The 12407-nt window shown below is 51.8% G+C and overlaps 1 protein-coding gene across 2 annotated transcripts; it reads left to right on the top strand.

Annotated features, from left to right (window-relative positions):
- The first annotated feature begins 1 nt into the window (after nt 1).
- hrasa (HRas proto-oncogene, GTPase a) lies at nt 2-11868 on the top strand. 2 transcript variants are annotated; one of them, XM_047014051.1, is made up of 6 exons: nt 2-19; nt 7189-7307; nt 8147-8325; nt 9595-9754; nt 10567-10691; nt 10881-11868. In XM_047014051.1, exons 2-5 carry the CDS (start codon nt 7197-7199, stop codon nt 10684-10686), a joined length of 570 nt encoding a protein of 189 aa, XP_046870007.1. In that variant the 5' UTR covers nt 2-19; nt 7189-7196; the 3' UTR covers nt 10687-10691; nt 10881-11868. The 2 variants fall into 2 exon arrangements, with proteins under 2 accessions (XP_046870007.1, XP_046870008.1); XM_047014052.1 differs by lacking the exon at nt 2-19 and adding an exon at nt 370-634.
- The last annotated feature ends 539 nt before the right edge of the window (nt 11869-12407 follow it).

Below are 12407 nucleotides of genomic sequence, written 5' to 3'. Positions count from 1 at the left end.
CATGGGATATGTAGTACTGGTATGTAGTATTGTTTTTTTAGTTTTTTCATGACCATAATATTTAGTAGATACCATGGTGAGCATAATTGTTTGTATTTTATAAATGTAACAGTTTAAGCATGTGTAAACCAAAGGAACGTTTAGCAAATGCGCCAATTGAGGCAAAACTAACGTTCAAAGCTAACGTTTTAAATGTACAATGACCAAAGCCACGCTAGTAATATTACATTCCAATGACTGCCCTGCCTACAACAACCCTTCGTAAAGCATGCCCACTATGAACACAAGTCAGGACCAAATCTCTTGGTCAGAACATGCATGGACTGCCCCTCTCTGGGGCGGTTCACAGTACACTAGCTAGCTAATAGCTATCTGGGCGTGGGCTCAACAACAGCTATTCATTCTCTCCCTTTGCAAAGCACATTGTCCGCCGTGAGCCGACTCCACACACAGCTTCGAATACATGCTCAGACACTTTTGCTGAAAAGTAACTATTTTGTGAGATAATAGTTTACGCTTTGAGTTTATAAACTGTAAGGGACAGTAAGGAACCGCTGGGAAAGATAAATAGGATATCTGTTGAACTGCACGGACTCAGTTCAAGTCGCTCTTTAACATTGGAGCTCTGCTTGTTGTAAGTATGCCGTACATTCCTTTTTTTTATACAATTTATACGAATAATTTGTACATGTTAGTAGAGTTCACGTTTGCTACTTGAAACAGGGTCTGTAAATCTGTTTATTCCAAGTTGTATATCTGTCACAGTCAACAACATTTTGTTGGATTTGTTATGATATTGTCGGCATCGATTCATTGTGGCTATGCCCAAAACGGTTCATTGGTCTCATGATGTGAGAGCGACTGGGATTTGTATCCACGACAAGACATGGACGAACTATAATTAATGCTAGGCTAATTGCTGGAAATAAGACATTTCAGCAAAGCAATGAGGCGATGAAGCCCATGATAGCAGGCGGCAAAAAAAACTTCACGGTATTGAAATTCATTGTTTAGCCAGGCCTGGAAATCAAACCGTATTATTGGCATATTTGTTTTAGTGGCCTAGTAGCCCAAACCGTCGGGGTATGATATTGAAACGAGTTTGCAAAGGGCTCGAAGCACTGTGTCAGTTCATCATTTCCAGCGGTGTAGTGGCTGAAGGGAGACCGTAGACAAGGGTGACGCCCCGTAGCACTGCGGAAGTTGCATTCCATTACTAGGCGTTTGATTTAAAGCACGATTTAACGCCGACGCACTATGGAGTTTGCTTTTGAGACTATCTTCCCAATTCGAGTCAAATGACTTGATATTTGTCAGTGCATGGGCAACTGTCAGGTCAAACATGATAATTCAATAAATGATGAACACCGCCGACTTTTCTTAAGATCAGCGGACGTAGTTTGTCACCAGTCGGATCTTTGCATCGGTCGTCGGTCGTAGTTTTGCTGGCCAGGTGGCTGGAGTATATCTCCGACTGACAGGTCAACTCCTTTTCATCTCTGCCCGCCCAATCACCTGAGCCTGTATTTGTACACCAACCTAAAAGGCTGACCCAGTGTGACAAAGGTCAGGAGCTACTTTGAGACCCCTCAATCTACAAAGCCAGTGACTCTGGAAGCTCAGTTTAAATCCCCTTTACCACTAAACAGAAAAAGGGCCTATTTTGAAACTCACCATAACACTGTTGTTCTTCCTGGTTTACCAACCGATTGTATGATATGGTTTACATGCTGATGAATACTGCTATTCACTCTAGGTGCTTGTTCAGGACTCTCTTAGTTCTTTGGTGGCTTTTTGTGCTCCTGGTCCTGCCTTATAGCCTCTTTTCTTGGTAGAGGCTTGATAAACCCATTTAGCCACCAGTTTGCTTTCAAAGCAAAAGTATTTGACTGTAACTTCACTCATTCTGAGCTGTGTTGAGCCTGTGCTAAACTGTGTTTCCGCTGCAGAGATTAGTAAACCCTAGGTTTACTCAAGCCACTGTGTTTGTATGTACATCAAAACAGGGTGTACACTGAAGCCGAGAGACATCTGTGTGCAGGAGGAGATTTGCCGTGAGGCCGAAGGAAGCTGGTCTCTCGGGGGTATTTACCTGTCATCTTGTAAAATGGATGATTTTTCGGACTCTGAACTGTGTTGATGCGGTGCCAAACTGTGCTTCAGTCAGTAGGATTCCGATTTGGGGTTTGTGTCAACAGTTAAGATGTCTTTTATAGGGGATGAAGTCATAGGCATTTGTGGGGGGGGGGGGGGGGGGGGGGGGGGTAAAGGCTCCAGGAGGGTCTGAGTCTCTGTGTTCGATTGTGATACCTCCCCAGAGAGTCTCCCCTTACCATCATTGCCCCCATTAAAAATCTATTATCCCTGCAGTGGGCTTGTGGCTCTGCCAATATGGATCCTTTAACCAATCAGGCACTCTAATGGAGAGGTGGATGTAGCCGTACGGAGTAGGAGTCCCCCATCTTGTGTTTACCCTCCCTGACATTTCGCATTTTGGGGTTGTTTCTTTGTCCTCCGTGCTGGAAGTCATCTGGGCTATATGCTGAGCTGTGATCTTCTGACGGGTTGGAGTCTGTCGCCTACCCCATCACACTCACCTCCCCAGACCAGCTCAGGAATCCTGTGGTTGAACAGCATCACAGTGGCTTGTCATTTTCAAGCCAGCAAAACCATTTTGGGGGGATTTAAGCCCAGTGAGTTTGGAGGTCTTTGGACTTTTTTCAATCCAAACCCCCAGCACCCCCCCCCACCCCCCCTCCGCATGCCCTTGGCGTACGGAAAGAAAGGGGCGTCCTCTTTGGCTCCTTCCTCCCTCCCTCTCCCTCCCTCGCTCATGCGCTAGCTCCCCTGCCCGCTCCCTCAGTAAGCTGTCATGTAAGATTATCCTCCCGGTCCAGGCGGGCCTCTAGGGTTTCAAAACGAACTGTTAATTTCCCAGGCTGGAGGTGGCGGGCCGGGCTATATATAACTCCATGCATAGACATGCACAGATCCTTAGGCAAAAGGGTGCAGCCATAGAGAGATTTCGCAGAGACTGAACCATAAGACTCCAGGAAGCCATCGCACATGGGAGGGGGGGGGGGGGTGGGGTGGTGGACTGGTCGAGTCCACATATGGGGAACCAGTCGAGGCACCTGACTGGTTGGGAGTCAGTGGCCTGACTCCACTGTCTGTGGACAGAACTTCAGTGTGGTGGAGGCTTTAGAAGGGTATTCTGGTTTGACCCGTCCAGTACTAGGCTTACACCAACCCACTGGGTCTGTGTGAGTACGGAGGGAGCTATCAAGCAGAGGGGCTGTTAGGCGTGCGTGCGTGTATTAGTGGTAATGAGTGTGTGTGTGTGTGTGTTTACTGTCTGTGTGTGTCTGCAGAACAGTGCTGTAAGGCTTGTGTGTGGGGCTACTTTAGGGGCTAATTAAGACTCTAGTGGAGGTCCAACGTGGCCTGGCACTAATGACTGATTCAGAGTCAGACCGAGAGGAGAGGGTAAGGCAGGTGTGTGGCGCAGCCAGAGAGAGAGAGAGAGACCTGATGTGTTTGGGTGTGAGTTGCATGGAGAGAGAGCTGCACACAGGGAGAGGGAGGAGTGTAAGGAGACACAGAGAGACGTGTAAGCAGAAAGAGAGAGAGAGAGAAAGTGTAAGGAGACAGGTTAGTCACCAGAGTCTTGTCCCCAGGAGGCCTTGTCCTTCCCAGAACTGTAGACAAACACCACCAGGACTGATCCCCCCTGACAACAAGTCAAGCCAGCAGGGCCCAGTCAAACATCTCCATATGCAGGCTTGGATTACTCACCAGCCTCTGGCATGGCCCAGTCAGCCAGCCAGCAGGCTGCGGAGAAGACATGGGATCCATTGCATCCAGTCAGGACACGGTGGTGGGACGCTTCATGTGTCCGCTTGTGTCATGAGGTGGGCCCGATGCATCCCTCTCTCTGTACTGCTATGAGACGACATCTGAGTCACTATGAGTGGCCCTCTCTACTGAGTCACCAGCCACTCTCAGCTGCAGATGGAGCATGGTCAGTCATCCTGCCAGCCTCGTATGAAAGACTGCCCTGTCCCGTCTCCACCCTCCCGGCCTCCCATTCCTCTCCCCCCCCTTTCCATCCTCTGGCTGACGGGGGGGCAGTGAGACAGAGGGGTGTAGTGGGTAAGGGCTGGGAAAGATGGCATCAGTGAAATGAGAGGTGTGTGTGTGTGTGTGGAGTGTTGAGCTTGGATGGGGGGGGAGGATCACAAGGGAGGGAAAGCTGAGGAAGGGGGGGGGGGGGGATGCATGAAAAGCCCTCACACTTTTCCTCTCTGATTGGCTGGCTCATCCCACCCTTCCTTTGCGGATCAGTCGCCCCCCCGGCGGCGGTGTCATCCCATCCCTGTCCCAGAGCCGCATAGATTCCCCACGAATCTCCATCTGGGAAGTGCAGGAGTGACCCCTCAGACTGCCTGCAGAGTCGGGCCCTCTCTCCGGGCCAAGGCTCTCCCAGGCCACTGTTCGTGGTGACTCTGACACTGTTGCCCAGCTCCTCTACTGCTGCTTATGTGCGTACTTGTGCGGGTTGGATTTGATGACGGGCTTAAGCGCGGCCTGCAGGTAACTCATTTCTTTACAGTGAGGAGGAAGAAGGGGCGAGTGTTTGCTAGCGCGATTGACGGGTGATGCTAATTCCCTTCCTGTTGGGTCAGGGTCTCGCAGCCGCCTGGCTGTTTTCACGAAGCCCTCCGAGACTGTTGGCTCTGCAGATGCTCCGGCATGGCTTTAGTTACCTTTCCTGTTCGAACCTCCCAGGGAATTAACCAGCTGGTTCTGGACATGGTGCCAGACATGGTGCTGGACTGGGCTGGAGCTGGACTGGGAAGGTGTTGGATGTCACATGGTTCTGGTGTGAGTACGGTGTTTTTATCAGGGCATACTGCATCATCAGCAAGCTTGGAAAGTAGGTTTCTTGTATCAATCATTAACATCAGTGAACCCACAGTGGCAGAACCCTCATCAAGTCTACACAACATCAGACACACACACACACACACAGACACGCACACACACACTGGGTTCTATTAATACACCACCACACCCAGAGACGGATATAGGAGCGACTCTTGAGTGTTTCTGTTGCTTTGACTCCCAGTTTTAGCCTTGGACGTTGTTCTCTGTGCTGCCTCTCATCAAGCTGCCCAGACTCCATGTTGATATCACCCCTCACTGCTCTCTTCCAGCAACACTGGAGCTGTGTGTGGACAGTGATGTGTGTGTGTGTGTGTGGAGCAGCTTGTGGTCAGTTCTTCAGGAGGCGGGGGGGGGGTCCATGTTGAGGCAGATGGGGTTAGGTGCTTGGCTGCAAGGACCAGACTTGTTCACATCCTGGAACTGAACTGATTCTCATCTGGTTAAGTATGTGGTCCAGCCCCAATATCATCGGTGCATTGGCAGTGCTAGATCTAAGTGATGTGGGACCATAGGTTAGAGCGAGACTCTCGTGTAAGTAAAGTGATAAAATGAGGGGTTGGAAAACCCCAGGTTTCTCTGTCGTGGAAATCACCTGGACTGTTTTTCTGCTTTTCCCACCAAACTATGTCAACAGTCGTTGACGTCACAGGTCATTTTCTGCTGGATTGCGTCACCCTTACCCGGTAACCATAAAGTGTCATGCTGTTGCCAAGGAGCATCAGCAAAATGCCGTCATGCTGTCAGGACAAGGACAGGATGTTGCCCAACGTCTAGTCACTTTACACAAGAACCGTTTGGCAATTTCAGGCACTGTCACAAATGACCAGAAATATCAGTGAGTGATGTCATGTATCCGGGTTGAGTTCTGGTGGCGTGTGTGTGAGTCACTTTCCCACTGACTAGCCGAGTGGACCGTCGACACCCCTGCACGACCAGATAGCTGTCCTCAAGGTAGCCGCACAGTGATACGATTGCAGCCTGTAGCCAGGCAAAGCCGCCTCCCACCACTCTCTCTCCCTCCTTCCCTCGCTCCCTTTCACCTTCGTCCGTTCCGCCGTGGGGGGGGGGGGGGGGGGGGGGGGGGGGGGGGGGGGGATCTGTCCGGCCGACTGGCCTCTGGGGCTTCTGTAGCCATCGCACTCCATCACGCTGAAGTCAGCCTCAAAGGGGGCTGATTTCGTGAGGATGAGGTTGTATCTTCAAGGAGCAGTGACCGCGCCGGCACATATGCTTCTATTATGGTATGGATGTCAGTCCTGCTCTCTCTCTCTCCCCCCATGCCCAGCAACTTTTGTTTAATAAGACCCCTGATTTATGGGCTGGGCAGCCCCGTATAATAGCCAGGGCCTGTTAACCGGGCCTAACGACTCAGAGGGGGACTGCTATATGGCTACTCACACCTGGTTGTAATAAAACATATCTCCTTCTTTCTCACTCAAGCCCCCCCCCCCCCCCTTTGGAGTCGCCCCCATGGTAGGAGACCAGTGAAAGCCACTGCAGAAATCCCTCCAGTGTGCTGGTGTGTGCTCCTGTTCTGTATTCAGCTGCCATCAGCAGTCTGCCTGTGGAGTGGAGCAGGGCTGGAGCTCGTTGGCTCCGCGCGTTCAGCCCAGCCCAGCCCGGAGATGTTGAAGAAGCATTAGCGATGAAAGCTCTTCCCAGATGAGAAGCAAGCACTCTGCTAGGCACTGTCGGGCCTCCCCACCCGCTCTCCCCCACGTCACCTCTCATCACCATCTCTCGCTCTCTCTCTCTCTCTCTCGCTACATCTCTCTCTCGTTACCTCTCTCTCTCTCGCTACCTCTCTCTCTCTCTCGCTACCTCTCTCTCTCTCACTGGTGTTGAGCGGTTGAGGATTGGAACATCGAGTACCTTCAGCACATTTTTTACATTCCACTATGAGGGGTCTCAGCTTCAGCCCCCTCTACACACACACACACACACACAATCACACACGGCCATTACCGTGCATATATTTCACATCTTTGTTAATACTCTGCACATGCTCAACCCTGCCATGTGCATTCCCCACAGTGCATGCACACCCAGTTGTGTCATTTTAGACCCTTCCTTCCCAAGATCGATTCAATGAACAAAATGAAATGCCCTAACGTTTTTAGCGATGTTATTAACCCCTCTTTCCCTCTCTCTCGCTGTCTCTCATTCATTCTTTCTCTCCACCTCTCTGTCTCTCCTTGCTCCTTCTCTCCCTCGCTCTCCACTTTCTCTCTCTCTCAACAGCAGTGAGGATGACGGAGTATAAACTGGTGGTCGTGGGCGCTGGAGGTGTGGGCAAGAGTGCTCTCACCATTCAGCTCATCCAGAACCACTTTGTGGACGAATACGACCCTACCATAGAGGTACAGTCCTCCATAGCTGTGTGGTGTGGTGTGGCGTGGCATTGTCCAAAGCCCCTGTCCACATCTGCACCTAATCATTTAGTTGTATGATGCAATGTGGAAGTTTCTCCCCGCAGAATGTGTGAAGGTCAGATTGAGGTACAATGTTTTTCCCTCCCTCCCCCCCCCCCCCCCCCGTATCAATGCTTGTGCTCCCTTCCTATCAGTTTGCTATCAGTGGGAGAGAGAACATGGGGATGTTTGGCGAAATTGAACAAGGGAGCAAGTTTTAAGAGAGCATACTCTCTCCCTTTCCCCCTCTCTTCTCTTTCGCTCCCTCTCGTTCACCACGCCTGCTTGTGGTCAGACAATGTCCTTTTTGTGCATGCGCATTCCTGGCCCCTGTGCTCGACCACACAAAGGGCCAGCAGGCCTCTGTGTTTGTGTGACTGCGGTCGGGAGGCTAAACATTAGCCCTGCTAGCTGCTAACGGTTTCGCTGCTCCTCTGGTTGCGGATTTGAAACCGTATCAGTCCCGCGCTGGCCGTGGAGTTTCACGCTAGCTAGCGTGGGCCGGCGCCCCGCTCACACGACATTGTGTGTCTTCCGATGCGAACCACCGCCGTTCATCAGCCCCGTACCGAGACAAACGGCATGTTCCAAATGCTCATCCCAAGATGCTATCAGCACATAGCAGGGCAACGTCCCCGAGGCACGGGGTTATCCCAAAGCTATCTGAAAGCAACTCCACAGGGTCCCCGCTGAGGTCCAGGAAGCCGACCGGGCTCTAGTCTAGGTGGTGCTCGTCACGTCTGTGCACTGGTGTTCTAACCACAGGAAGTCCCTCCCCCCCCATCCAGGACTCGTACAGGAAGCAGGTGGTGATTGACGGGGAGACGTGCCTGTTGGACATCCTGGACACAGCAGGTCAGGAGGAGTACAGCGCCATGAGGGACCAGTACATGAGGACAGGGGAGGGCTTCCTCTGTGTCTTCGCCATCAACAACACCAAGTCCTTCGAAGACATCCACCAGTACAGGTATGTGTGTTGGTCAGGGGGGAGGCCAGTGGTCCTGTTCTGTGGTAGGTGTGTGTGCTTCTGGGGATTCTGGATGGAGACTGTGTGTGTGTGTGTGCCAGCCCTCTGCAGCACCCGGGTGATGTCATGTCGTAGCATTTAACACGGCTAAAGAAAGATTAGCCTTCCACTGGTGGGTTCCAGCAGGCTGCCAATGAAATCGATCCTGACTCGATTAGAGGAGGAGAGAGGGAGCTCTCCCAAGGACACGGGAGGGAGAGAGGGAGGACATCCAGATGGGGATGATGGGAATGACGATCTCTCTCTTTCTCTTTTGCCCCCTCTTGCTCTCGCTACATTGAATGTAGGATTAGAAAACCTGCCCGAAACGCACAGCAAGGTCCGCACCGGTCAAGAATAGCAGGCTATCGAATCAGAGCGCTCGGGTTTCCGTCTTTAGAGATTTGGTTGCTCATGCGACAGAGGCTGAGGTTGCAGCTCACCCACAGATCTCTTGACCCTGGAGCAGAGTCCACACGAGGATGGCTTCTTCCTGCTTCTTCTCATGCCTTTGTGGACGGTTGTCTCTCCACTTGGGTCAGATTTGACAGGAGCTGGCTGGATGTGGTTCTCACACGAATCACTGTTGTCCAAACCATTCATGACCATACACATGCTTATCCTAAGCGGTCCACGTTGAGCTCGGATGTGCGGCCTCTCGGTAACATCTCCCCCTCTCGTGAGATGAAGAGGCAGGGTCTCTGTCACACAGTTTGTGTTATTCCGTGGCTGTGATCACCAGTGTCACCCCCTGGCGGTCACGCTGCGATGCCGATCGAGGCTGGGAGAAGATGTCGGCCGCTGCACTCCGGCGAGGAGAGGGACAGGGAGAAGAGGAGGGGGAGAGGTGGAGGGGACAGGGGGGGGAGGGGAGAGGAGGCATGAGCCGCGAGCCGCGAGCCAGAAGTGATAGATTGATCTGACCCACTCCCCTCCGTCCTGGCTCAGGCTGGCTGCTGTGGTGATGAGGTAATGCTGTTTGCTGCCTAGCCTGCTGTCCACCTCCCCCCCCCCCCCTCCCTCTCGTCTCCAGCAGTGCAGCACAGCAGTGCCAGGTTGCTCTTCAGGGTCCTAGAGAGCCCCACGTATCGGTCTCTGATCGTATGGCGGGAGTTCTTTTTAAAGAGGGAAGATTCTCCGTAAAGTGTATGATGTCCAACATTGATTAACAGGCCCACGGATGATCGCTTGTGAAGTCTGAGCTAATGTGTGTGTGTTTCTCTCATACAGGGAACAGATCAAGCGTGTGAAGGACTCGGATGACGTGCCCATGGTGCTTGTGGGTAACAAGTGTGACCTGCCCGCGCGTACGGTGGACACAAGGCAAGCCCAGGAGCTGGCCCGCTCCTACGGCATTCCCTACATCGAGACCTCCGCCAAGACACGACAGGTACGCCGCCGCCGCCACGCGCGCACGCAATGTTCCATCTGACCTCCCACGCAGGCACGAGGAACTGAGTGTTCGCCCCGTGCCGACTTCGTCCTCGGTTTTTCCCTTTTGACTTTTTATTTCTGATATACTTTTATGTCTGACGGGCGCGCATACACACAACAAAGCAGCCAATGCGACTCAAAGCACTTGTGTTGCGTAACCGGGGAGGTGTCATAAGCGCACTGCCTGTGATGAGTCATGTTCGGGTTGCTTTGAGAGGCAGCTGGCAGCGTGAAAGGGTTCCCAGGGGTGAGTCACAGCAGCCCCTTATCTCCTGCTGTGACTCCAGTACCAGTACCAGTACCAGGCCCAGGCCAGTCTCTCTCTCTCTCTCTCTCTCTCTCTCTCTCGCACATACACACACAGTACCAGGCCCAGTCTGAAGAAACTCTCACACTCCCTCAAACTCACATCTAGGCCTTGGGATTCTCTCAGACCTGTTTCAGTCTTTTTGCTCTGCTTTGTGACAAGCTAGTCTGATGCAAGTTGTTTCCATGGCGATGCCAGGGCGCCTGTGAAATGTGCACACAGCTGTCATTTGTTGGAACCCTGTCATATCGTGTGTCACTGAACTCTGTGGTATCCATAAAACACTGACCGCTATTGTCAATCCATAACATTTCAGATGTTCTACGTGGTTGCTGACTCTGCCTTCCACCCCCCTCCCTCCCTCTCTCTCTCTCTCTCTCTTTCCCTCGCTGCTCCAACTGTCTCTCGCTCTCTCGTCTCTCGCGCTCCTCTGTCTCTCTCCCCTCTCGGTGTGTGTCCAGGGAGTGGAGGATGCCTTCTACACGCTGGTCAGAGAGATCAGACAGCACAAGCTGAGGAAGCTCAACCCCCCTGACGAGAGCGGCCAGGACTGTCTGAGCTGTCGCTGTGTGGTGTCGTGATGGAGGTATGTCAGTCACACACACACCCACACACCATTACACACACACACTCCACCTCAAATCTGGACTTTGAGAATCAACTTCTTTCCCTCTCCCCCTCCTTCCCTCCCTCTCCCCCTCCTTTCCTTCCCTCCCTCTCCACCTCCCCCCCCTCCCTCCCTCCCTGTCCCCCTCCCTCCTTCCCTCCCTCCCAGCTCGGCTGCTATGATTGAGGAGTGGACCTATGGCGCGCAGTGGCAGCATGGACTGAAGATTGACAGGGAAAGAGGAACCAACACAAACATAAGAACTTTTTTAAGAGGACGGTCAAAGAGAAGCAACCACCTGGCTGACTTTTTACCCATGGATACTGGGGAGAGGGGAGCCTTGCTCCCTGCCTGCCCAGCCTGGGCTGTGCAACTCTGGGGTGGGATGGGCTAAACGGCCCCCCTCTTTTATTCCATGTCTGCCAGACCAACACCACTACTGACTCTGTATAATCCAGTGTGATTGTGCTGGGAAGCTCCATGAGGTCTTGCTAACTTATTGTTTAACAGTCTCAACACTGGTCTTAACTTGGGGGTGTGGGCGGTCACCAGCCCCCCCCCACTCCCCCCCTCCCAATATGAAAGTCTGCTTCTATCCCTTACCCCGCCATACCCCCTGGATGGACCGGACAATAGTTACCCCCACCAACCTCGAATCCACCACCCATCACGTCTCCAAGGGGATGCCACCGTAACCTCATTGTTCTGGGTAGACTACGGGGAAAGGGACAGAAAGCCTCATAAGATTGTATTGTTTTCATGATTAGCCTAGCCGCAAAACTCAAATAGTTTTTTTGTTTTCCAATAATGAAATTGTGTCTAAATGAGACTTTGTGATTTGAAGGTTTTTGAGGGTGGTGATACTCAATGCTGTAAGAGAGAAGGGATGTGTATTTAGTGGAACGGGTGGTTGCCAGGTTTTATCAAGGCCCCGTTGCTGTTAGGAAGTCCTGGTTGTGGACGAAGTTATGGTTCAAACCGATGGACGGACTCCTAGTCCTAGAATGCCCTTCCTCCTTCTTCACAGGCCTGCACGTGTGTGATAAGGATCTTCTTTGTGAAGTAATAATAGTAATGACGAGTGTAGGTTCTGGTGCAATAGGATTGTTACTGTTTGACTAGTTAAGGATTGGGAATAAACGATCTCTCATGGCTATTTATTTGCTTGTATTTCTTGGTTGGAGAACATAGGGGGGGGGGGCATGAGTTGTATGGACTTGCTGCCTGTCACGGCTCCAGGGAGGCTAGTGCCATCCGTGAGTGTGTGTGTGTGGGGGGGGGGGGGGTAGTGCTCGTCTTTACTCTGATATCAGGACAGGCATGCTGACACCTTGATTAACCTGTAAAGCACGGTTCCTCTGGAACTTGAAACGTTGCGTTCCAGTGTTTAGCGTGTGGTCTATGTTTTGAATGAAGCCAGGTGTTCAGCAGGTATGCATCGGTCCTCACTGTGTTTTGAAATGAGGCTCAGGAATTAGGGTCCAGACTTGTCTCTCCACCTGTCATCCTGGAGTCCTGGATGGAATGTCAGAATTCACCCTCACAGATTGTAATGCACAAACCAAATCCTGCCTTAAATTACTAGTCATTTGTGGGGCAAAATAATTGCTTTTCTCAAACCTTCCCTCTCTCAAGTATGCCTCTTCAGATAGTCAATCTATAGAATTGAATGGAGTCATCTAGGAGCCATTTTGA

The sequence above is a fragment of the Hypomesus transpacificus genome, unplaced genomic scaffold (assembly GCF_021917145.1).
Source record: "Hypomesus transpacificus isolate Combined female unplaced genomic scaffold, fHypTra1 scaffold_218, whole genome shotgun sequence".
In the NCBI taxonomy this organism is placed as follows: domain Eukaryota; kingdom Metazoa; phylum Chordata; class Actinopteri; order Osmeriformes; family Osmeridae; genus Hypomesus; species Hypomesus transpacificus.
The sequence above is the reverse complement of the archived record's forward strand: the minus strand, read 5'-3'. Positions and strand labels throughout refer to the sequence as shown.

Bases quoted from the DNA above. Each gene is read 5' to 3' on its own strand.
- hrasa (XM_047014051.1), top strand. From the start codon at position 7,197: ATGACGGAGTATAAACTGGTGGTCGTGGGCGCTGGAGGTGTGGGCAAG. The intron at 8,326-9,594 runs GTATGTGTGTTG...TCTCTCATACAG, and splicing joins GAAGACATCCACCAGTACAG to GGAACAGATCAAGCGTGTGA. The intron at 9,755-10,566 runs GTACGCCGCCGC...GTGTGTGTCCAG, and splicing joins CCTCCGCCAAGACACGACAG to GGAGTGGAGGATGCCTTCTA.